General features: G+C 55.9%; 2 protein-coding genes across 2 annotated transcripts in view; one reads left to right on the forward strand and one right to left on the reverse strand.

The window, feature by feature from the left end:
- The window catches only part of MED12L (mediator complex subunit 12L), a 124,702-nt gene extending 116,450 nt beyond the window's left edge, over positions 1–8,252 (forward strand). Inside the window, 7 exon segments of the mRNA XM_054385766.1 lie at positions 705–750; positions 753–849; positions 4,336–4,555; positions 5,235–5,315; positions 6,323–6,356; positions 6,359–6,515; positions 8,249–8,252. Coding sequence (XP_054241741.1) covers positions 705–750; positions 753–849; positions 4,336–4,555; positions 5,235–5,315; positions 6,323–6,356; positions 6,359–6,515; positions 8,249–8,252 — 639 coding nt within the window.
- Positions 8,253–10,152: 1,900 nt separating this feature from the next.
- IGSF10 (immunoglobulin superfamily member 10) lies at positions 10,153–25,112 on the reverse strand. The gene is made up of 8 exons (XM_054385767.1): positions 25,071–25,112; positions 24,474–24,915; positions 23,577–23,814; positions 22,342–22,471; positions 21,280–21,670; positions 16,250–20,551; positions 14,090–15,008; positions 10,153–12,061 (listed from the first exon to the last, which is right to left on the reverse strand). The coding sequence occupies exons 1-8, from the start codon at positions 25,110–25,112 to the stop codon at positions 10,153–10,155; spliced, it is 8,373 nt and encodes a 2,790-aa protein (XP_054241742.1).
- Between the last annotated feature and the right edge of the window lie 248 nt (positions 25,113–25,360).

Genomic DNA, 25,360 nt, shown 5'->3' on the forward strand with positions numbered 1-25,360 from the left:
GGTCCTCTTGATTATGTTCTGTACAGTTAGGTCCTCTTCACACTGCTACCCATGTAGGTATATGTGTGGTAGATGTGGTTGTGTACCCTGTCAGCATCCAGCTGGTTTGCCCATCTGTTGCATTTTCAGCTGTGCTTTTAAGATCCTTTTCTGCCTTTTCTGATGTAACAATTGACAGGGTGAAAGGAAATGGCCTCAAGTTGCCCCAGGGGAGGTTGAGGTTGGACAGCAGAAGAAACTTCTTCACTGAAAGGGTTCTCAAAGACTGGCACAGGCTGGCCAGGGAGGTGGCTGAATGCCCATCCCTGGAGGTGTTTCAGAGAGGCAGAGCTGTGGTGCTGAGGGCCATGGGTTAGCCCTAGGCTTGGCTGAGTTAGAGGATGGTCAGACTGGAGATCTTAAAGGTCCTTTCAAGCCCCACTGATGCCATGATTCTGTTTCAGTGAAGTTGCTCCTGTTACATATCCTGCTAGAGGAAGCTGTCCCTCTGCTCTCCCTGGTGAGGCAGGAGTGGTGCTGTGTGGGTGGAGCTGTTAGTGTTAACTACCTGTGGGCAGCCTCAGACTTCACCTGGGTTTTACAGCCTTGCAGTCCACAATGGGAACTGTCCCTGCCCTTTAATAATTCACTAGGGAAGTTGGCATTATTTATGAGTCAGTAAGGTCTGAATGTCACTAACTCTGCCTTCTGCTCTGCATTCTCAGGAATACCCCCAGAGCAGCCTCTACAGACTGCCTCCCACCTACTCTCCTCCCTGATGCTGCCCCATCCTCAGCCTGCCCTCTGGGGCTACAGCGTCCTGGGGCAGCCAGCCACCACAGCCCAGCTTCTTCAGGCAGGGCCAGCCCCTGCACACAGCTATGGCACAGCAGGGCCAGCCATGGCACAGCAGGACAGCTCCTGCACACAGCTATGGCACAGCAGGGCCAGCCATGGCACAGCAGGACAGCTCCTGCACACAGCTATGGCACAGCAGGGCCAGCCATGGCACAGCAGGACAGCTCCTGCACACAGCTATGGCACAGCAGGGCCAGCCATGGCACAGCAGGACAGCTCCTGCACACAGCCATGGCACAGCAGGACAACTCCTGCACACAGCCATGGCACAGCAGGACAGCTCCTGCACACAGCCATGGCACAGCAGGACAGCTCCTGCACACAGCTATGGCACAGCAGGACAGCTCCTGCACACAGCCATGGCACAGCAGGACAACTCCTGCACACAGCTATGGCACAGCAGGACAGCTCCTGCACACAGCTATGGCACTGCAGGACAACTCCTGCACACAGCTATGGCACAGCAGGACAACTCCTGCACACAGCCATGGCACAGCAGGACAACTCCTGCACACAGCCATGGCACAGCAGGACAGCTCCTGCACACAGCTATGGCACTGCAGGACAACTCCTGCACACAGCTATGGCACAGCAGGGCCAGCCATGGCACAGCAGGACAACTCCTGCACACAGCCATGGCACAGCAGGACAACTCCTGCACACAGCTATGGCACAGCAGGACAGGTCCTGCACACAGCTATGGCACTGCAGGACAACTCCTGCACACAGCTATGGCACAGCAGGACAACTCCTGCACACAGCTATGGCACAGCAGGACAACTCCTGCACACAGCTATGGCACAGCAGGACAACTCCTGCACACAGCTATGGCACTGCAGGACAACTCCTGCACACAGCTATGGCACAGCAGGACAACTCCTGCACACAGCTATGGCACAGCAGGACAGCTCCTGCACACAGCTATGGCACTGCAGGACAGCTCCTGCACACAGCTATGGCACAGCAGGACAGGTCCTGCACACAGCCATGGCACAGCAGGACAGCTCCTGCACACAGCTATGGCACAGCAGGGCCAGCCATGGCACAGCAGGACAACTCCTGCACACAGCCATGGCACAGCAGGACAACTCCTGCACACAGCTATGGCACAGCAGGACAACTCCTGCACACAGCTATGGCACAGCAGGACAACTCCTGCACACAGCCATGGCACAGCAGGACAGCTCCTGCACACAGCCATGGCACAGCAGGACAGCTCCTGCACACAGCCATGGCACAGCAGGACAGCTCCTGCACACAGCTATGGCACTGCAGGACAACTCCTGCACACAGCTATGGCACAGCAGGACAACTCCTGCACACAGCCATGGCACAGCAGGACAGCTCCTGCACACAGCTATGGCACAGCAGGACAGCTCCTGCACACAGCCATGGCACAGCAGGACAACCCCTGCACAGCTATGGCACAGCAGGACAGCTCCTGCACACAGCTATGGCACAGCAGGACAGCTCCTGCACACAGGTATGGCACAGCAGGACAGCTCCTGCACACAGCCATGGCACAGCAGGACAACTCCTGCACACAGCCATGGCACAGCAGGACAGCTCCTGCACACAGCCATGGCACAGCAGGACAACCCCTGCACAGCTATGGCATGTGGGATCTTGCCTTGACAGAGATGTTTGTCATTGTCACTGTGGAGCTCACCAAAGAGGAGCTGATGAACTGGGGCAGTGCCCTTCTGGAGGGCAGAGAGCAGATCCTGTGGGTGTTCTGTGGGGCAGTGCCCTTCTGGAGGGCAGAGAGCAGATCCTGTGGGTGTTCTATTGGGGCAGTGCCCTTCTGGAGGGCAGAGAGCAGATCCTGTGGGTGTTCTGTGGGGCAGTGCCCTTCTGGAGGGCAGAGAGCAGATCCTGTGGGTGTTCTATTGGGGCAGTGCCCTTCTGGAGGGCAGAGAGCAGATCCTGTGGGTGTTCTGTGGGGCAGTGCCCTTCTGGAGGGCAGAGAGCAGATCCTGTGGGTGTTCTGTGGGGCAGTGCCCTTCTGGAGGGCAGAGAGCAGATCCTGTGAGTGTTCTGTGGGGCAGTGCCCTTCTGGAGGGCAGAGAGCAGATCCTGTGGGTGTTCTGTGGGGCAGTGCCCTTCTGGAGGGCAGAGAGCAGATCCTGTGGGTGTTCTATTGGGGCAGTGCCCTTCTGGAGGGCAGAGAGCAGATCCTGTGAGTGTTCTGTGGGGCAGTGCCCTTCTGGAGGGCAGAGAGCAGATCCTGTGGGTGTTCTGTGGGGCAGTGCCCTTCTGGAGGGCAGAGAGCAGATCCTGTGGGTGTTCTGTGGGGCAGTGCCCTTCTGGAGGGCAGAGAGCAGATCCTGTGGGTGTTCTGTGGGGCAGTGCCCTTCTGGAGGGCAGAGAGCAGATCCTGTGGGTGTTCTGTGGGGCAGTGCCCTTCTGGAGGGCAGAGAGCAGATCCTGTGGGTGTTCTATTGGGGCAGTGCCCTTCTGGAGGGCAGAGAGCAGATCCTGTGGGTGTTCTATTGGGGCAGTGCCCTTCTGGAGGGCAGAGACCAGATCCTGTGAGTGTTCTGTGGGGCAGTGCCCTTCTGGAGGGCAGAGAGCAGATCCTGTGGGTGTTCTGTGGGGCAGTGCCCTTCTGGAGGGCAGAGAGCAGATCCTGTGGGTGTTCTGTGGGGCAGTGCCCTTCTGGAGGGCAGAGACCAGATCCTGTGAGTGTTCTGTGGGGCAGTGCCCTTCTGGAGGGCAGAGAGCAGATCCTGTGGGTGTTCTGTGGGGCAGTGCCCTTCTGGAGGGCAGAGAGCAGATCCTGTGGGTGTTCTGTGGGGCAGTGCCCTTCTGGAGGGCAGAGAGCAGATCCTGTGGGTGTTCTATTGGGGCAGTGCCCTTCTGGAGGGCAGAGACCAGATCCTGTGAGTGTTCTGTGGGGCAGTGCCCTTCTGGAGGGCAGAGAGCAGATCCTGTGGGTGTTCTGTGGGGCAGTGCCCTTCTGGAGGGCAGAGAGCAGATCCTGTGAGTGTTCTGTGGGGCAGTGCCCTTCTGGAGGGCAGAGAGCAGATCCTGTGGGTGTTCTATTGGGGCAGTGCCCTTCTGGAGGGCAGAGACCAGATCCTGTGAGTGTTCTGTGGGGCAGTGCCCTTCTGGAGGGCAGAGAGCAGATCCTGTGGGTGTTCTATTGGGGCAGTGCCCTTCTGGAGGGCAGAGAGCAGATCCTGTGGGTGTTCCTTGGGGCAGTGCCCTTCTGGAGAGCAGAGAGCAGATCCTGTGGGTGTTCTATTGGGGCAGTGCCCTTCTGGAGGGCAGAGAGCAGATCCTGTGGGTGTTCTATTGGGGCAGTGCCCTTCTGGAGGGCAGAGAGCAGATCCTGTGGGTGTTCTGTGGGGCAGTGCCCTTCTGGAGGGCAGAGAGCAGATCCTGTGGGTGTTCTATTGGGGCAGTGCCCTTCTGGAGGGCAGAGAGCAGATCCTGTGGGTGTTCTATTGGGGCAGTGCCCTTCTGGAGGGCAGAGAGCAGATCCTGTGGGTGTTTTCCAGGTGGCTCCAGGCTGGATGCAGCAGGCTCCTTTGTCCCATTCCACACCAAGCAAGCCCTCTGCAACCTGCTGCAGTGGCACTTGGGCACCGTGCTGCAGCCCCCCTCCGTCCATGCAGTCACCCCCCAGCAGCAGCTGCTGCAGATGAAGCTCCTGCAGCAAGAACAGCAACAGCAGCTCCTCAGGCAGCAGGCACAGTCACAGCTGCTCCAGCAGGTTTGTCCCAGGCTCAAGGCTGCAGAGCTACACCAAGGTACAGCTTCCATCAGGGCTGCTCACCCCAGGTTGGTTCAGGGGGTGGAGAGCCAGCTTGGTACTGCAGCTGCAACAACTCCCCAGGTATGGCTGCACCAGAGCTGCCTGGGAGCTTCATTTAGTCTCCTAGCCCCTTCTGGTTTTCCCATGTTCCACAAAACCAGCTTTCACCTTTGCTGCTTTATGATATTTGTGTTCCCTGCTGCTTTGTGATATTCATGTTCCCTGCTGCACCTCAGAAGTTTTCAGCAGCAGAGGCACAGCACTGCCCTCCCCAGTTCAAACTCCAGCAGGTCCGGTTCCACACACAGACACTCCTGATCTCCAGAAGCAGCTGCTTTTCCTTCCAGCATGTGTGCTGAGCACAGCTACTGTGTGCCAGACCACAGCAGGCTGTGGTGCAACACCCTTGGGAGCCTGAGCTGGCTTCAGAGCATGGCTGCAGCCAGGCTGCTCTGGAGCTGATGCTGTGTGAGCAGAACGTTGAGGCTGGGGCCCAGGTAACCAACAAGCTGCTGTCCTGAAACAAATGGTCAGGCACCTCCATGGCTTTAGGGCACAACATGGTGGGGGTTGTGTGCAGCTGAGGGCCTGCTGGGCGTGTGTGGAGGCTGTGTCTGATGGGTGCTGTGTCTTTCAGGGTCAGCTGATGGACCAAGCTGCTATTTTCTCTCCCCAAGTTCACCCCCAGTCACAGCTCCCAGGGTTGGAGCAAGCACAGGTACCACACTGCTCCTGGAACACCTGCATGGAAATGCTCTTGGAGAGCTCCTTCACCTCCCAGCCTGTTTTCTCTGCTTGGGACATGCCCTCTGGGTGTTCCCTAGGCCTCCTTCGAGGATGCTTCTGGTCTCCCTGTGCTGTGGCTTGGGAATGTTTTTAATGTGGTCACTTCCCAGTTTTTCCTGATGGTGTTGCTGGTGAGGGCAAGAGTCCTGCAGCTTATACCTGGCATTTGGCCAGGATTTGGTGGGAGAGTGATAGCAGTGACTCTTTCTTATGGCATGGTCCTTCTGGTGCTTGGGATTTTGGGGAGGGAAACAAAGAGAAGAGGTGGAGCTGAGCCCTGCTCTCACTCAGTGCCTCTCGGGGAAGAGTGGCCTGGTGCTGATTGCATCCTGCTGTGTGTGCAGCTGCCTGAATCCAGAAACAGAAGCAGGGTACAACCAGCCTGGGGGACTCACAGGTGGGTCCAGGCTTTGGCTCTTTGCTGAAGGCCACCTCTTTCTTTTATAAATGCAAAGAAGCTGGTGAAGGGCCCAGGGCACAAGTCATGTAAGGAGCAGCTGCAGGGACTGAGATTGTTCAAGCTTGGAGAAAAGGAGGCTAAAGGGAAACCTTCTGGCTCTCTACTACTGAGAGGTTGGAGCCAGATGGGGGTTTGTCTCTTCTCCCAAGGAACAAGTGATAGGACAAGAAGAAATGGCCTCACGTTGTACCAGGGCAGGTTTATGTTGGACATGAGGAACAATTTCTTCATGGAAAGAGTTGTCCAGGCCTAGCCCAGGCTGCCCAGGGCAGTGGTGGAGTCCCCATCCCTGGAGGGGTTTCAAAGCTGTGTGGACATGGTGCTGAGGCCCATGGTTCAGTGATGCCCTGGCAGTTGCTGGGGTTACAATTGGGCTTGATGATCTCAGAGGTCTCTCCCAAGCTAAACCCTCATGTGATGCCCTTTGTGTCGCCCTGCTGCAGCCCAGGTGGTGTTGTCTCTCCTGTCCTCTCCTCCAGAGCCTGCCCCATGGCTACACCACGTACAGCACCCCCTGCCTTTGCAGCAGCAGCATGGGGCCCTGGTGCTGCCCCCCAGCTACACCCCCAGGACCTACCCTGCAGCCCACCCCAGCCCCTCACTGATGGAGCAGCTGCAGCAGATGCAGCCCGGAGGGTACCTCCTGCAGCAGACTGCTGCCTACGCCCCGAGGTGAGCCCTGGCACCCTCCTGGCTGGCAGCAGCACAGGGTTCTGCTGCCAGCCCTCTTTGGAGGGCTAAAGCTTGATTTGAGAGAGAGGGGGTTTAAACTGAGCTTGATGTTCTGTTGAGCTTGTAGTGGAGGGGTGAGAGGCAATGGCTTGAAGCTGGAAGAGGGCAGATTGAGACTGGGGATGAGGAAGAAATTCTTGACAAGTGAGGGTTGGGAGGCACTGGAACAGGGGAGATTGAGACTGAGAGGAGGAAGAAATTCTTGACAGTGAGGGTGGGGAGGCACCGGAACAGGGGAGATTGAGACTGAGAGGATTCCCAATTCCCTTCCCCAGTGCCCAGCCCAGCTGGTCAGGCAGCTGCAGAAGCGGCTCTGTAGTGAGTGTCTGTGTGGGTGTCCCTGACCACCTGCATGCATGCAGGAGAGTGGAACTGCCCTTCTGGAGGTGTGCTGCCTGTTGTATGTACACATCACTGACCCACTGACAGTGGCTGACCCATCCCAGCAGTGAGGCACTCCCCAAATCCTGCTGTTAGTGATTGCTGTTGGTCTCCAGAGAAGCCTGAAGCACCAACAGGACTTGGGCACAGTTGGCTGCATGTTTTCTCCCCTCACTTCTAGAGTTCATACAATCATAGAATTGTCAGGCTTGGAAGGGACCATCTAGTTCCAACCCCCCTGCCATGGGCAGGGACACCTCACACTGGATCAGGTTGCTCACAGCCACATCCAGCCTGGCTACAAAAACCTCCAGGGATGAGGCTTCCACCACCTCCCTGGGCAACCTGTGCCAGTCTCTCACCACCCTCATGGGGAAGAATTTCTTCCTGACATCCAATCTGAATCTCCCCACTTCCAGTTTTGCTCCATCCCCCTCAGTCCTATCACTCCCTGACACCCTAAGAAGTCCCTCCCCAGCTTTCCTGTAGGCCCCTTAAATTCTGCTGCAGCAAAGCCCCTGAGGAGCTGACCACCTCTGGTGGGTGGAGTGGATAAATCTGCATGGCACAGCAATGTGCCCTGGTGGCTAAGAAGGCCAGTGGGACCCTGGGATGCATTCAGAGGAGTGTGGCCAGCAGATCCAGGGAGGTTCTCCTCCCCCCCTGTTCTGCACTGGGGAGACCTCACCTGGAATATTGCATCCAGTTCTGGGCTCCCCAGTTCAAGAGGGACAGGGATCTGCTGGAGAGAGTCCAAGGGAGGGCTGTAAGGATGCTGAAGGGCCTGGAGCACTGCCTGGGGAGGAGAGTCTGAGAGCCCTGGGGCTGGTTAGTCTGGAGAGGAGAAGGCTGAGAGGGGATCTGATCAATGTCTATCAATAGCTGAGGGCTGGGGGTCAAGAGGGAGGGGACAGGCTCTGCTCAGTTGCACCCAGGGATAGGACAAGGAGCAATGGATAGAAACTGCAGCACAGGATGTTCCACCTCCACATGAGGAGGAACTTCTTCACTGGGAGGGTCCCAGAGCACTGGAACAGGCTGCCCAGAGAGGTTGTGGAGTCTCCTTCTCTGGAGCCTTTCAAGCCCCATCTGGATGTGTTCCTGTGTGACCTGTGCTGGATTCTATGATCCTGCTCTGGCAGGGGGGTTGGACTGGATGATCTCCAGAGGTCCTTTCCAACCCCTGACATCCTGTGAGCCTGTGCTTTATTGGCTGCACACACAGGGACTTGCCTGCAGCTCTGCAGAGGACAGTCCTGAGGCACCAACACTCCTTCTGCTTTCTCTACCAGGTAAGCAGCCCCAGCAAGGAGCCAGCCAGTACGGGCACCCATCACACTTCTGAGCAGAGATGGAGGGCAGCTGTCAGGTTGGCACTGAGGAACAGGACGCTGGGGAGTCAGTGCCATGCTGTGGGCATTGCTGGGAGGCAGACTTGGACTTCCTCCTCCCATGATTTCAGTCATTACCTTTGTGCTGCTGTCGATGTGAGTATGGAACGGGGTGGGGGTGGGGATTGGGGAGTTATTTATTTATTGATGGTTTTTTCTGGCATTTAACTGGATTTCCATGGCTGGACTTGTGGGCCTCCTGAAGAATGTCATTGCAGATTTAATGAATTTGGTGCTTTTTAGGTCCTGTTACTTCTTAAAAAAGGACAAAGAATTCTGGACTTATTTATTTGTGGGGGGGGTGGGTATTTTTATTCTTTATTTGGGGGGTTTTGTTGAGGTTTTTTGGGTTTGGGGTTGTTTTTTTGTCTTTTTTTTCTCCCCAAAGAACTGCACTGGACCAAACTACTGAACTTGAAAGGCACTTCCCATTTTTGGTGTTAAAAGTTCATTTATTCATGGAAACCTTCACCTCTTCCTTTGCTGATAGAAGCAAGCATCAGCTCAAATGGTGTTGAATTGTCATTTTCACATGCACTTTATAAAGCTCTTTGGTTACAGTACCAATCTCCTCTTGCTCTTATTGTGCTAAGAAGGTGCTGGAAGTGGCTTTACTGCTTGTATTTAGGACTTCTTAAAGTTTTTATGAAAAGCCACAAGGTAATGTTAATAAAACCTGCTGGAAGGAGCTGTCTTTGATCCTTGTTCTTGATACAAAGTCCCTGGGGCTGGGTTCTGAATCATAGAATGGTCCAGGCTGGAAGGGACCTCCACAGCTCATCCAGTCCAACCTCCCTGCAGTCAGCAGGGACATCCCCAACTAGATCAGGTTGCCCAGAGCCCTGTTGAGCCTCACCTTGAATATCTCCAGGGAAGGAACCTCAACCACCTCCCTGGGCAACCTCTTCCAGTGTTCCACCACCCTCATAGTAAAGAACTTGTTCCTGATATCCAATCTAAATCTGCTCTGCTCTAGTTTGAATCCGTTGCCCCTTGCCCTGTCACTACAGGCCCTTGCAAACAGTCTCTCTCCATCCTTCTTGTAGCCCCTTTCAGGTACTGGCAGGCTGCTATTAGGTCTCCCTGGAGCCTTCTCTTCTCCAGGCTGAACACCTCCAGGGAGGGGGCAGCCACAGCCTCCCTGGGCAACCTGTTGCAGAGCTTGACCAACACTTCACTGCTTGTTTCACCAGTGAATATTTATTAAAACCCATACCGAATGTTCAACCACACCAAGAAGGTCAATCTGCACCACAACCAAACATGCTCTTTGATTCTCGGATTCTCTTGCTTTATGTGAGCCATGCTCATGGCAGTCCTACAAGGTGGACAGTACTGAACTAATAAGCAAAGGTCTGTGCTTTCTGGAGATCTCTAGGATCATTTCTAGCACATCGCACTCAGTGTTTGCTGGCAGAGCTGAAGTGCCTTCAGTTTATTTTAATTCAAACCTGTTTGATCGCTGAACAAGCCAACGCCAGGTCTGGTGTTTCCCAAGCCCTTCTTCTCTGTTCTCACACAGTCACTGCAGGCTGAACCCTCACAGGGCTGCGACTGCCTTGGGTGAAACCGACTCGAGATAAGCTCCAGTAGGAATGGGCTGCCCAGGGAGGTTGTGGAGTCTCCTTCTCTGGAGACTTTCCAAACCCACCTGGATGCATTCCTGGGTGGATCCTGCTCTGGCAGAGGGGTTGGACTGGATGACCTCTTGAGGTCCCTTCCAACCTCTGATATACTGTGATCCTGTGACAAGTTCAGCCTGGCTGCAGCCTTGGCCACCCCCTGTGGGTGCTGTGTCCCTCACTTCAGACGACATGCAAGTAGGTCACGGCGAGATCGCTGCCCAGGCGGCTCCTGGCCCTGCACTTGTACGCGCCGGAGTCCGAGGGCTGGGGGCTCTGGATGAGTAAAGTCCCCGGGGGGTGAAGCCTCTCTCCCCCAGCTGCCCAGCCTCGGTGGGCGGGGGAGAGCACCGAGCCGTCGGGCAGTTCCCAGCTGATCTCCGGTTTGGGTATTCCCAGCGCCTTGCAGTGGAGCTGCAGCGCCGCGCCGGGCATAGTGTGGATGGTGCGGGGTGGCCTGCTCGTGATCCTCGGGGGGAAGGCCACGACGGCCACGGGAACCGTGACGGAGGCCTCTCCGGCGCTGTTGTGGGCCATGCAGACGTAATCCCCTCCGTCGTGGGCGGCGGTCTCCCGGATGAGCAAGGTGCCGTTCTCCAGCAGGACGTGCCTGCTGCCGGCCCGCGGGCCAGCCAGCACCTGCCCGCCGGGCAGCGTCCAGGAGGTGGTGGGTTTGGGGCTGCCGTCGGACAGGCAGTGCAGCACCAGTGGCTCCCCGCTGATGGCCCTCACTGGCCCCGTCGGGCGGGTGAGGATGTTGGGCTTCTGGCTCACTTCCACCACGATCAGCTTCTCGATGTAGCCCAGCTGGTTCCTGGCGGCGCAGCGGTACCTCCCCGCTGTGTCTGCGGCGGGGCTGTGGATGGTGAGGGTCCCCTCGCTCCCTGTGCGGAGCTGGGAAGTGCTGATGCCCCGGGAGAACCACGTGCCGTTGGGCAGCATCCAGCTCACCTCGGGGGGCGGGTTCCCGTCCACAGAGCAGTTGAGCGTAGCGGCTTTGCCAGGGTTTGCCGTTACCTTCTCATTGAAGGGGTTTTTGAAGGTGGGTCTGCGGAGCATTTCGGCCACCTCCAGCTGCACCAGCAGCCTGCTCTCCCCTGCCTCATTCCGTGCCACGCAAACAAACTCCGCCGCGTCGGAGGCCCTGACGTTCCGGATCTCCAGGGTCCCGTTCTCGTGCACCGTCACCCGGCTGCCGTAGTAGGGAGCCGTGAGGAGAATGTTGTCGGGCATGATCCACATGATGTGAGGAGGAGGGGAGCCTTCCGCCTTGCAGTCGATGTGCTTCCTGGTGTGCCTCACAGCTGTCATTTTCCTGATGGCTTTGTCCATGTGCAGGCCGTTGATGGCAGGAGGCTTGGCCGCCACGTCCAACCTGTAGAGCTTGGTGTCGTCCCCGCCGGGGTTCCGAGCCACACACAGGTACTGCCCAGCGTCCACCAGCTTCACCTGGCTGACCTCCAGGGAGCCGTTGAGGTGCAGGAGGTGCCTGGCTGTTGAGGAGGAGATCGTGTCACCCGAAGGCAGCAGCCAGAATATTTTTGGCTCGGGCTGCCCAGCGGCTTGGCAGTCCAGCAGCGCTGTCCCTCCGGCTTCCACCCTGAGCTGCGTCCTGTGGCTGTGCCTTATCTGAGGGGCTGCCACCACCACCGTGACTCTCACCTTCATCTCGTCTCTGCCCAGAGTGTTCTGAGCGTAGCAGGTGTAGTCCCCCCCTGCTGCTGCCCCAGCCGTGTGGAGGTACAGGGTGCCGTTGTCAAACAGGACGTAGCGGCGGGCCCGATGCCCGCTGTCATCTGCCAGCATGGCGCTGTTGATCACCGTCCCGTCCGGCAGGCCCCAGGAGATCTCTGGCGTGGGGGACCCGGAGGCCTTGCAGTCCACTCGGAAGTCTTTGCCGTACGGCACCAGTTTCTTCAGGTGCTGCTTCTGGTGGATCTTGGCCGGGGTCATTGCGATGCTGACCCTCATCAGGACCAGGTCATCTCCCAGTTTGTTTCTCGCCACGCACAAATAGTCACCAGCGTCCTTCTCGGTGACTGCCTCGATAGCCAGGGATCCGTTGGGGTAGACGTGGATTCGACTTCCCATCCTGTTTTGGGGGGAGAAAAGAAGGAAAAGAATCAGGGAGCAGGACTGGAGCTGCACACTGGCTGTGACAGACAGCACTAGCAGCAGCCGGATACAGGGCAGAACGTCTCTCCAAAGGCACTGTGCCCACGTCAGCCCTGGGCTGTGCCCACGTCAGCCCTGGGCTATGCCATGCTGCTTTCAGGCTGAGGTTGATGTGCTGTGCTCACTGACTTGGCATCGCTGCACAAAGCTGCACAGTGCCACCCTGCTTTGCTGAAAACTCTCCTGTGAGCAAACCAGCCTGTTACCCCCTCATCCTCCTCGTACCCGTGGCCCTTGCCCTCAGCTGCTCTGCTTCAGGTTGTCCAGAATGACATTGGGTACCCAGTGGTGACTCTCTCTGGTTCCCCTTCCTACAGCAGGACATGGATCTCCCTCCTCAGCCCAGCTACAAGTTCTCCTCAGCCTGCTGGGACCATCCTGACCAGGGAGTGCCTCTCCCAAAGCAAAGGTGAAAGGTTGCTGTCAGGAGGAGACCCTCCCAGGTAGGTTTGGCTGTCTACCTTTTCTACTCACCTCTTCTACATGAAGCCTCTTCCTGCTTTCTACCTCACAAATCTCTTGTAAAGAGCTTTTTCTCCTTTCTGAGGCATCAAGCCTCCAGCCTCCTCTGCAGCACAGGCAGCTGTCACCCTTTCACCCATTCACTTCCACAAATGCAAATGTTTGATTGCTACAGATGTCACCATTTGCATGTTGCCAACACCAGAGCTTGCAACCACCTGGCTGCTGAGCTGGCAGTGCTAGCACTAGTCACAGTCTCTGGTTTTCATGGTTCTAAAGCTGTTTCAACACTGAGGAAGGCATTAAGGTGCCTCAGATGTCTGGTGGAACTGCACAAGGTATTGTATGTGTAGCTGTCATCAGTGACAGGCAATGATGTTAAGTTTTTAGAAGTGGTGTGGAGAAGTCTCACCATGCTCTGGAACTACTAAGATGAATGCCCTTCCTGGCTCAAGCTTTTCTTAAAGTGCAAACCACATCCTAGCACAAACTGAGAATTCATAGAATGGTTTGGGTTGGAAGCAACCTCCAAAGCTCATCCAGTCCAACCCCCTCCTCTGCAGTCAGCAGGACACCCTCCCCTAGATCAGGTTGCCCAGAGCCCTGTCAAGCCTCACCTTGAATATCTCCAGGGATGCAGATACTCATCCTAAATCCCAACAGAATACAATGACCAAAATTCAGCCTGTGTGTGGTCAAGCTCAGTTTCCTGAACTCAAGCATGGCTGGTGCCCATGTTGGTAGGACCTCAGCCAGTCATGACAGCAGATGGATAATAAAAAGCTAATAAAAAGACCCTTTTATTAGATGTACAATAACGAGCCACCACCCACAGATGTGTCACCACTCTGAAGTGTTTAGACATTAATCTTGTTCACAGTGTTTCTGTGAGTGCCAGAGAAGACATTTCAAAGAGGGTGGGGAAAGGAAAAGGCTCCTTGTGGTAGTTTTAGGCTGCACCTTTAACAATTTTCACATATCTTGAACAGAAACTGGTAGAATGTAAATAAACCACCATTGGGTGTTGAAAGGAAAATGATGGTAAGTGCTAAACCATCCCATTGGGCAGATAACAGAGAGAAAGATATGTAAACTTGCCCTTTCTTTTGGCTTCCTTCCTCTGGGAGGCACTAACTTGCTTCTGCTTGACCTTGGCTGTGTTCTTTGTTTTGGCTGAGCATTCTAACAAAATAACTCTCTGCTCATTTCTCTTGTCCCTATGTGTCCAGGGGTGGGGTAAGGAGGGAGGCAGGGAGTGGGAAGCTATCAGGAGCTACTCTGCTTTTTGGCCAGGGGGGGTTTTGTGAATTGTAAATCCCTGGAAATGTTGTAAGTATTGTGTATTTAGTAGATGTTCATTGCATTTCATTGTAGGTTGGAGTTCTGCTTGTGAATCAGCTGCCAACTGGGCTGGCCTGGCAATTTAATGTTGAGGGACAGATGGGGGTGTGTCTGTGTAATTTTCAACCCACCACACTCCTACCTGTGCCACTGGTCAACAACTGCCTTGGTGGGTAACCTCCAGAGGATCCTGGGCTTTGGCTCCCCGGTCGCGGTGCAGTTCAGAAGCAGCCTATCCCCGAAGTTCATCTGAGTCCTCTCTTGTGAGGCAGCAGCGATCCTGGGCAGCGTGTCCCTGTGCTGCACCACGAGGCTCACCACCCTCCTCTCTGAGCCCGTGGAGCTGGTAGCTATGCACTCATAGTTGCCGCTGTCGGAGGCGGCCAGGCGGCTGATGTGGAGGGTCCCGTTGGCAAAGAGGAACAGCTTGGCCTTCACCAGCTGCAGCGGCTTCACCACCGTGCCATCAAAGAGGACCCAGTGGACGCTGGGCTGAGGGTTGCCTTTCACGGTGCAGGGGAGCATTAGGCTTTCCCCCAGGGCTCCTTCAAGGCGTTGCCTCTTCTCCTCCAGAATGGCAGGCGGCGCCGCGACCACCTGCAGCTTCACCACCAGCGCGTCGATGCCCGCCGGGTTCTCAGCCAGGCAGGTGTAGAGGCCCCGGTCATAGACGGTGACCTCCCGGATCACCAGAGTGCCGTCCGCCTCCACGTGGGCTTTGGCGCTCCCCGGGGAAGAGCGGGAGACACGCGTTTGGTTGGCCAGAACCCAGGAGATGGCGGGAGGAGGCCTGCCCTCGGCTCTGCACTTCACCACCACCGGCCCTCCGGAGTGCGCGGTGAGGAGCTGCCACCGTGGCCCGGCCACACGGGGTGGGTAGGCCACCACCGAGAGGGTGAGCAGGAGCCGTGCCGTGCCCAGCGGGTTGGCAGCGGTGCAGAGGTACTGCCCGCGGTCCTCCAGGCCAGCCCGGGCGATGGCCAGCGTGCCGTTGGCAAACACCTGCCACCGGCCGCCGCTGCCCCTGCTGCCGTCCCCGCGGTCTCCTGCGGCACCGGGCCCTGCGGAAGCAAGGAGACAACAATGCAGCAGGTCAGAACCTCTCTGCTGCTCCCTCCCAATCCAGCCCATGCAAACCCTCTCCCTGTCCCGCTCGACCCTGCCCAAATAACCAAGGCGCTGGTGGTGGTGCTGATGCTAGTGGTTGGTGCTGGTGGTAGTGCTGGTGGTAGTGGTGGTGGTGGTGGTGGAGAGAAAGGGAGTGTGCTAGTTTTAGGCTATGCCTTTAAAATTTTTTTCACAGTGGCCAAATGTAAATAAATCACTACTGCGTGTAAGGAGGAAAACAGTGATAGTTCCAGTAATCCCACTGGAAGAGATTAAGGGTCTTAAACTAGTTGTGCAAAACAATCTCTCTCTTTTCCTGGCCTCTTTGCTCTGGGAGATACTAACTTTGTGCTTCTGCTGGCTTCTGCTTGGCCTTGGTTGTGTTGTTTTGACTAAATTCTAACATCTCTCTGCTCTTTCACTTGTCCCTTTGTGTACAGGGTGGGTAAGGGGGAGGCAGGGAGGGAGAAGCTATTAGCAGCTCCCCTGGTCTTTGGCCAGGGGGGTCCTTGTGCTGTTCATTAATTGTAAATCCCTGTAAATATTGTGTATTTTGTACAGATTCATTGCATTCCGCTGTAGATTGTTGTTTTGCTTGTAAATGCAGCTTTCATTTGCTGCCAACAGAGCTGGTGTGGCAAATTTAATGTTGGGGGGGCAGGCTGAATTTTCAACCCACCACAGGGAGAAGTAGGAACATTTTGGAGGTAGGGTGATAAAATTTGGAAGCGAACCCAAAACTTAGTCCTCAGTAGAGATAAGAGTTTGGATGAGGCAGATGAGGCTCTGCACATCCAACCCCCTTTGTGTATAGCTGTGTCCAGCCTTTGGTTCCTCAAACATACTCTGGTGTAGCTTTACCTTGGTCTGGTGGTTTGGTACCAGACAGAGTTGGCTTTTTGCTTGCCTCACTGCTCTGCAGCAGCAGAGAACACCCAGCAGATGCCAGAGTCCTCTCACGAGCAGCACAGAATTACAGCTAAACCCTGTGGCTCCTTCTTGTTTCCCTAAAGCACTGATCCACAGCCAGCACTAAGACCCTCCCCTGGACTGCTCTGGGATGTCTATTTTCTCTCTTTCCAAGTTCATTCCCTCCAGGGGATGAATCCCTAGATAAAGCAGTGCTTGAGTCTGGCACACAAAACATCTGCCCAGTTACAGGACTGCAATGGAGGTGACTTCTCCAGAAGCTTACCTGATGCTATCTTGGTCCAGTGTATGGTTGGACGTGGGTTACCAGTAGCCTCACAAGGAATAAAGGCATCTGAGTTAGCCAGGACAGTAAAAGCAGCTAACTGTCCCCCAATTATTCTGGGCTTGGAGAAGTGACTTCTGCTGAAGGACCTGAAGGCCATGGGATTGGGGGTGGTAGGTTCTTGATCTTGCCTCTTTTCAGACCAGCCTTGGACAGGACCATCCTTGTCCCTCCCCCAGGGAGCTGGGACCAGTGGTGGGGTCAGCCTGGGGGTCAGGGCACTCATCTGGGACATGTTGCCTCTCTCTGTGACTTCAGCAGATGGCTTCAGCCAGGACCTGGTTTCCCCCCATGGAGGTGAGGTGGTTCTTGCAGTATGTGTAGGTGGCACAGCTGCTGTTGGGGCTGGTGGTGGGGTGGGATGCTGAGTGCTGTGAGGAGTGATGTCTGTGGTCACAGCAGCGCTGGTCCTTGGCTTGGTTCTTGCTGTGAAGTTGTCCTGGGCTTTATGGTGGTCTTTGGTAATGCTCTCTTCCACTTCCAGGTGGGATTTTCCACCCACCATCGTGGTGGCTTTGATTTGCTGAGCACGCTCTGACCCAGCTGCTGCATGTCGTGTTCCTGTGGTGCTGGAAGGCTCTGCAAGCTGTGGTGTGGTTTGGGTTGGTGTGGTGGGGCTCTGGGCAACATGCCCATCATGTGGTGACGTGGCTGAGGGGGTGTCCCTTGGTGTGAAGGGGGTGGCTGCTGTGGCCACGTGCTGAGGAGCCCCTGGTGTGCTATGTGCTGGTGTTCCTGTCACCAACTCTGTGCTGGCACTTGCAGAGAGAGGTTCTGCAGGTGTGGGACCTGCAGGCAGAGGTGATGATCCAGCTCCAGTCCCAGCCAGCCTGGCTGTGTTCCCCCTGGGACTTGCTGTGGTGCTGTGCCTGACAGTCATGCTGGGAGCAGACTTTTTAGGAGGCTTCTTCCTCCTCTGGCCTCTCTTCCTCCCTGCTCTGGTCACTTTGCTTTTGGTGATTTTGGTGTCAGTTTGAGGAGCAATTATTGGTGTAACTGTTGGCTTCAAACTGTTTCCATCCTTGTCTTTGGTCATGCTAGTTGCAGGGTGAGGGTAAGAACGTGGCTCTGTGGTTGGAGGATGTTCTTCTGCCTCACCATTGCCATAAGGAATGGGTGTGATTGAAGACAAGGAACCACTGCTGTGACTCCCACCTGTAGAAATAGGCACGAAGTGCAAAGGAGGCTTTTTGGTCAAGGCTGCTGTAGTTTTAGGCAGCGTGGTCCATGCCTCTGGTGATGGAAACACATCTGCCTGCTGCTTCAGAACCTCTTTTGGTGCACTGTTTCCAAAGAGAGGTTCCCAAGTCATTTTTCCTCTTTGGAAATCTTCAGGTGAGGTTCTAGGCTCAATGCTGGCTGGGACTGAGTCAAGGATAGACGACATCTTAGTGCTTGAGGTATGAGTTGTTTCTGCAGCAGGACGAGCAGGGTGGGTTGTTGGTGGTCTGAGGCTAGAAGGTTGGACTCTGTTGGCCTTGCTCTGAAGTGGAGCACTGCTCTCCAGCTGCCACTGAAGAGTTCCTTGGGCGGCCTCTGTGCTGAGGGGCAGGACTGCTGGAGCAGCTTGCAGCTTTGCGCCAGGTTTGTCCTCCTCCTCCTTGAGGAATGCTGTGCTTTGGTGAGTCCCCACTGGGTGCTCCAGCGGCACACTGACGGTTGAGGGGGAGGACAGAGGTGCTTCTGGGCTGATGGAGCTGCTTAAATGATTGAAGCCTGGTAAATCTGGCACATACTTCACATTCAGTGCAACACCTGCAGCCCCAGAGCCTGGCCTCCCCAAGGAGGACCTGTGCTCCTTCACACTTGGACCATGTCCTGGTCGAGCAATTCGCCTCCTGCCAGGGATTTTCCTTCGTCTCCCAGACTGCTGCTGGGGCTGGGCTGTAGGAGCTGCAGCCTCCTGAACCAGCTGGGGTTGCTGATGAGTGGTGACAGCTGAGGCCAGTGGTGGCTTAAGAGTCACTTGCTCCTGAGTCCTATGGAAATAAATGTCACCAAATTCAGGACTTGGTTCCCTGACTGTCACTACGGACATGTGGGAGCCTGTTTGGGTGGAAATCTTGCCAACAGGCTCAGTAGAAAGCTTGTCTATTGTGCTTTGGGAAGTCCCAGACTTGCTGGTGGCTGTAACATCTGTCATGGTTATCACAGACACAGGGTTTAAATGCTGGTTATTGCTTTCCCCAGAGGGTACCCACCTCTGCCCAGCAGGGAGGAGTCTGGCTGTTCCAGTTGCTCCATCAGCTGCAGTTGGTTGGCTCACACCATTTGCTGGTGTTTGACTTAGATCAGCTCTTACCCACGAGGTTGTAGCTGTAGGGTTTAGATAGGCTTGTGACCTTCTGCTGTCAGAGGACACAGGCTGTGACAAAGGAGAGGGCAGGGGAGTGACTGCAACTAGGAGGGGGGTTCTGCTGGCAGGAGTGGTGCTTGTGGCGACCTCAGCCCCCACAGTTCTCACACTTCCCATCGCTTTCCCCAGAGGTGACAGAGTGACTCTTTCTGTTACTGGCATCATGAATTCTTCTTCTGGAGATCTGAGGTCACCAGATGTTTCCTCCTCATCCCCCAGTACTTCTGAGGACTTAGGGCCTTGAATAGGTGGTTTTATTGCAACTTTTCCTCGTTTCTCCATCAGGGTTGAGTTCCTCTTTGTCCTTTCCAGGAAGGCTGCCCAGTGCTGGGGATCGACTCTCCTGGCTGAGGACACAAACTGTCTCCTGTGTCCTCTGAGCCGCCTGCTTGTCCTGCCCCTGTAATGCGTGTGAGTCGTGGCCTCGTGGCTGTTCCTTTCATGTGCCCTTGGTGCTACTCCACTTCTAGGTGCTGAGGCAGCAGAGCCCTGATGAGCTGTTGAGGGAGCTGGAGGCTGTGTCATAGCAGAGGCCAGCAGGGCATCGCCAGAGCCCTCACCCTCTTCCCAACCTCCCACAGCTTTGTGCTTTTCCTTCAGAGCAGCTCCCTCCTTTCTAACTAGCACTTGGAAGACCAGAAGGTCAACACCATACTGGTTGGCTGCCACACACCTGAAGTAGCCACTGTCCCTCTCTGTCACCCCTTCTATCCTCAAGGTGCCGTTGTCAAAAACGTGTTTGTTCCTTCGGGAGCGCTGGAGAACTACCTGCTGGGGTAGCACCCAGCTGATGGCAGCAGCGGGCACGGCCGCGGACGAGCAGGGCAGGTGGAGTGTGCTGCCCGCAGCCACAGCCAGCTGGGCTCCGTTCACACCGGGGGGCTCCATGTGGGGATCCACCACGGTGATTCTGAAGGGCAGGGTGTCTGCATCGTGCCCATTGGTGCTGACACAGTGGTAAAGCCCCGTGTCAAAAGTGTCAGCTGGCCGCAGCGTGAGGCCTCCGCTCCTCACCACGGAGATTCTTCCGTCCTCGCTGAGGTAAGGAGCCCTCACCTTGCTGCCATCAGCCAGGATCCACTCGACTGCAGGAGCTGGCTCTCCCCTTGCCTGGCACTCCAGTTCTACCGTCCCCCCAACCAGAACAGTGTGCTCTGTTTGGGTCTGGTTGTCCCTGGAGATGATGGTCCAGCTACTTCTCACCTGCTTTTCGTCAGCACCGGGCAAGACAATCTGAGCATCCGTGGAGAAGTGGAGGTGCAGGGTGGTCAGGGTGGTGGCTGTCCTGTCCAGCTGCAGTGCCACTTGGCTCTGCATCAGCCACGGGGGCTCAGCCCTCAGTTCAGCCTCTATGCTGGTGAAAAGTTCATCTTTCTCAGGTTGGACCTGCCTGTATCTGTAACTAGCAGCAGGCAGGCCAGCTGCAGGGACAGTCCTCTCCAGTTTGAGGGGAGAATTGCTGTACAGTGCCAGGATGCTCCACAGCTGCTGGATGTGCTCAGCGTCCATGTCGCACACCAGGAACGCCGAGAAGGATGTCTTGAGAACTGTTCTGTTGGCATCTTTGTCAAAGGAGATGGGAGAAGTCTCTTTAGGCTTTTGGATGCTGCAAACCAAGTCCCCTCGGCTTCCAGCTTGGTCAGTCATGTTCAGCACCATGGATCCTATAGGAGCTATGAAGTCCCTGGCAGACACGGAGCTGAAATCCCCATCACCGGGCACCGAGAGGTTCCTCAGCTTCAGGGAGTCATCTATGGCTGGCTTAGAGCAGGTCAGAGATGCAGGAGGAATGGCCACTAAGCTCTTCCCTCTACCACGTCTGGGGCTGGCACAAACTGGGCACTGCTGGGCACCAGAACTTCTGCCTTTTTTACACTTTATGACATCTGAAGGGAAGAAAAAAGGCAATGAGCTTTTGTGATACCATTTTTAGTACTAAAGAAGAAAAGACGTAAGGCTACCAGCAAGTTCTTCTCTTCAATGAAATACCAACCAAGTTCACCCTAAAGTAACCTATGAAAGCCTCAAGTAACCCTGGAAACCCAATGAGTTTTCTCTGATGAAGCTGCTGAAGGACTGCTGCTGTTGCACCTTAGCCTGGAGCTCCTCTGTCCTACTGGTTCTACACCATGCAAGGAGGACTCTGCTGGCCACACCTTTGCCCTGAGACCCAGGCTGCAGCAGTTTGGGTAACACTACGCTGCTGTGTGCAGCCTCTGCCCAGGGCAGTGGCAGAGAAACTCCCTGAGACCTCCCCCTTATTTTTTTTGTCCAAAGAATTGAGCAGAGTGTGGCCTTCACTGCTGCCAGTTACACAGAAATTAGCTTCCCTGTTCCCTGTGGATTCTTCTGGTGCACAGAAGCTTTGGACTGGGCAAGGAGAGCATTCCTTTAAGGAAAGCTGCACTGGGAGTGGGTTAAGACCATGACCAGTGGAATTCTTTAGGTTGAGAAGCTGAATGGTCTCAATCTGTTTATCCTGGTCACCTGGACCTACAGAAATCTCACCCTTAGTGTGGTGGGAGAACAAATAAATGAAGGACAATTCCCTTCATCAGGAAGAACCAGCTGCTGGCTCATGATTCAAAAGCGATCAGTAATGCCTTCAGCTCACCTGCTCTCTCCGCTGCCCACTCTGCAAACCACTGCAGGTTGCAGTCACAGGCCCAGGGGTTCCCATGAAGGTAAAGGCTCTCCAGCTCAGACATGGAGGAGAACATCTCTTCTGGTAGTGAAGTCAGCAAGTTCTCAGACAAATAGATGTGCTTCACCAAGGACACCTCAAAGAGCTGGCTGTAGCGCAAGGTGACGAAGGTGTCCGGATGGAGCTGCTTCAGGAGATTCCCTTCCAAGTGGACCAGCCTCAGTGATGTGAGGCCATAGAAAACGTTGGGATTCACAAACTCAATCTTGTTGTGGTCCATGTGCAAGCGGGCCAAGCTCTTCAGACCATAGAAAGCATCCTGCTGAAGCACTCTGAGCTTGTTATAGCTCATCTTTAAGACCTGGTGGTGAGAAGGTCGCAAGTGTAACACACAAACCCACCCAGGGGTGCTAGGAGGCTGCCAACAAACTGTGACTGATGGTCAAGAGCTTCAGCAGCCCAGGGGTGGCAGTGCCTGCCAGAAAACTTGGAGGAATTTGAGGCTGAGGGAGCTGGGATTGTTCAGCATGAAGAAGAGGAGGCTGAGGGGAGACCTTATTGCTCTCTACAGCTCCCTGAGAGGAGGTTGGAGTGAGGCTGATGTTGGTCACCTCTCTTAAGAAACTAGTGACAGGACAGGAGGAAGCAGCCTCAAGCTGCTCCAGGGGAGCTTTAGGTTGGATATTGAGGAACAATTTATTTCCTGCAAGAGTGGTCAGGCATTGGAACTGGCTGCCCAGGGAGGTGGTGGAGTCACCATCCCTGGAGATGTTCAAACGAGTGGACATGGCACTTTGGGACATGGTCTAGTGGTCATGGGGATGTTGGGCAGAAGGTTGGACCTGATGATCCTTGAAGTCTTTTCCAACCTTAACAATAATAAAAGAATATAGAAGGAAGGAAGCAAGGAAGGAAGGACATTTCCCAATGGGATACTGGATCATGAAGTCCCTCAACTTTCATTGGATACCATAAGAAACAGAAAAGCAGAGCAGGTTGTCTCCTCATGAGGATCAGTCATTTAATTCTTACCTGTAGGGCAGGTAAATCACTGAAGACCTTATCAGGGATGGCATTTATCTGATTGCTGTGCAGCATCAGTAACTCCAGTTTCTCCAGGCCAGCAAAGTCCACTCTGGTCAGCTGCAGCAAGCTGTTGTAGCTGCAAGGAAGGTTACACCCCAGAGCTGGCTTCAGACCACCAGCCCAGCTTCAGGAGCTGTCAAACCAACCAACCAACCCAACCCAACCCAAAATAACAACCCTTTGGAAATGCACAAAGCTGACAACGCTGCTGGGGTGACATTTCAAGTCCTTCCCTTCCTGCTAGCACAGAATTTGACAACTTTCCCAGGGCAGCTTTGTGTGTTCAGAGTGGGGAGGGGAAACAGCTGCCCAGATGTGCAGATATTTGCATGCCAGGGTTGGGCTTCAATGCAGAAGAGCAAGGAACTCCCAGAATGGCAGAGATTGGTGACACACTGATGCCTCTTTCAGTGGAGGGCTTTCCCAACCCTGCAGCATCCCAGAGAGGTCCATGAACAAAAGATTCTCCTTTGCTGTCCATGGAGAGTGAGGTAAAGCCAAGGGTGCTTGAGTGTGGACTTTAAGCTTGTAAGATCTATCTGTTGCTTTGGTTAATGACAGGACATTGATAGGACAAGAGAAAACAGCCTCAAGTTGTCTTAGGGGAGGTTTAGGCTGGACATGAGGAACAATTCTTCCCCAAAAGCCTGTCAAGCCTGGAACAGGCTACCCAGGACAGTGGTGGAGTCCCCATCCCTAGAGGGGTTTCAATGTGGTGCTGATGGAGTCCCCGTTCCCTGGAGGGGTTTCAATGTGGTGCTGATGGATTCCCCATCTGTGGAGGGGTTTCAGTGTGGTGCTGATGGAATTCCCATTCCCTGGAGGGGTTTCAGTGTGGTGTTGATGGATTCCCCATCTGTGGAGGGGTTTCAATGTGGTGCTGATGGAATTCCCATTCCCTGGAGGGGTTTCAGTGTGGTGCTGATGGAGTCCCCGTTCCCTGGAGGGGTTTCAGTGTGGTGCTGATGGAGTCCCCGATCCTTGGAGGGGTTTCAGTGTGGTGCTGAGGGACATGATTCAGTGGTGCCCAGGCCATAATGATTGGACTTGTGGTGCTAAAGGTCTTTTCCAACCAAAACAATTGATTCTACCATTCTAAACCTGGAAAGTCCTAATTATTGCTTTGCAAAGTGTTGAAAGGCAACTGGTCAGAGTGTTTGGAGGCTGAGTGTTGGACATACCCCAGGTTGATGCGCTCCACGCTGGGAGGGATGCGCGGCGGGATGGCTGTGAAGTACCGGAACGTGCAGTGCACCTCTGTGGGGACATAGCAGGCACAGAGCCGGGGGCAGGCCATGGTGCAAGGAAGGGTGGCCAGGCAGAGGGTCAGGAGGGTGCTCAGCCAGCAGGGCCTGCCTCTGTGCATCTCCTCCATCCTGCGACATCGCCTCCATCCTGCCATCCTCCCTTCGCAGGTTCCTGCAGGGAAAGCACAGCACACTGACCCCTGCGGAGCTGTTCAGGCTTAAGCTGCAAGCACAAGAATTGTGTAGCTTGAAAGAGAGCCCGACCCACAAACACCCCCCAAGGCTCTGGGTCTTGTCCTTAGATCTGTCAGGATCTGTTTGTCCTGCTAAAGGCACAGCCTTGCTGGCCAATGAAGCGCAACTGCCACCGAGTCCATCAGTGGTGCCTCCCCGCCATAGATAAAGGAGGCTGCTCTGGGCACCTCATTGCTGAAGAGACACCGAGGAACCAGGCACGTCTGGGGCTTTGGGGATGGGTCAGAGGCATGGTCAGAGGAATGGAACATTTTCCACTTGGGAAATGACTGAGTCGTTGGGAAGCAAACCGGACACGGAGGAGAACATCCAGGGAGTCCAGGACAGGGGGCTGCAGGATGCTGAGTGCCGTGGGGCTGAATGAAAGGGGCCAGCTTTCCCCCCGAGGCAGCTGCAGAACCTTCAGACCCGGGGGTGCTGCTCGCAGGTACCGTTCGGCGTTCGGGAGGCAAACCGCGGGGCTGCGGCGGTGCCCGGCGGCGCTCCCCGGGTCCTTCGAGGGTCAGCCCGCGGCGTGTCCCGGCCCGGAACACGTCGGCTCCCTCCGTGCCAGTAACTATCCCGGGATAAACTAACCCGTTCCAAAGCCTCCCCCGCGCCGCTTCCACCGCCCACTCGCCCCCCGGGGTACCTGGCCGGGGGGTCCCGGCGGCAGCGGCCCCGCCCCGCCCGGCCCTACCTGTGCGACCTTCGTGGCGGGGCCGGGACCTCGGGCAGAGCCAGGCCGGGCAGGGCAGGAGGGTCCCTCCGCCGCCGCCGGCTCCTTCCGGGAGGCTCCGTCGCGCTGCGGGGGCGCTGTGGCCGTCCGACGGCTCTCGGAGCCGGGAGAGGCGGGGAGAGGGTCCTGCTGCTGCCTGCCGGGACAGGCAGAGCTGTGCGCTCCAGTCCCTGCTGCCGAGGGCACCGCTGCCCCCTCCTCGGTCCCCTCTGCCCCAAACACTGCAGCCCGGTCCCTCTTGCGCCGGTCCGCGCCGAGCCGAGTACCACCGCCCCCTCCTCGGCTCCCCTGTCCTGGGCACTGCAGCCCGATCCCCACAACCGATCCCCGCTACCCCTGCCCCGGGCACCGCCGGCCCCCTCGGTTCCCTGCACCTCGGGCGCCACTCACCTCCAAATTCCCCCTACCTTGGGCACAGCCACCCTGGACACCACCTATTCCCACATCCCCCTTGCGCCAGGCACAGCCACCCCGGGTCCCCGTGCCCTGGTCCCCATCGTCCCGCTCCCCGGCTGCTCAGAGCACAGCCCTCCCGCCCCTGCCAAGGTTTTGCACTTCCCCCAGCCCTGATGTTTTTCACGGAAAACCGTAAATTTTGCTAAACGGCTTCGTTTTCTATGACCCTGCTCACACCCACCTGGTGCCAGGAGGAGCTGGGGGTGCCCAAGGACAGGCCCTCTTTTGGGACCAACTAGCTCTGTGGGGCTGCTTTAGTGAAGGCAGGTGAAGGTCTCTCTTCTTGTGG

This window comes from Indicator indicator, chromosome 13, assembly GCF_027791375.1.
Source record: "Indicator indicator isolate 239-I01 chromosome 13, UM_Iind_1.1, whole genome shotgun sequence".
Lineage (NCBI taxonomy): Eukaryota > Metazoa > Chordata > Aves > Piciformes > Indicatoridae > Indicator > Indicator indicator.

Bases quoted from the DNA above. Each gene is read 5' to 3' on its own strand.
- IGSF10 (XM_054385767.1), bottom strand. From the start codon at position 25,112: ATGGGGACCAGGGCACGGGGACCCGGGGTGGCTGTGCCTGGC. The intron at 23,815-24,473 runs GTTAGTTTATCC...CTTTCCCTGCAG, and splicing joins CGGGGGAGGCTTTGGAACGG to GAACCTGCGAAGGGAGGATG. The intron at 12,062-14,089 runs GTAGGAGTGTGG...CCCCCAAAACAG, and splicing joins GTTGTTGACCAGTGGCACAG to GATGGGAAGTCGAATCCACG.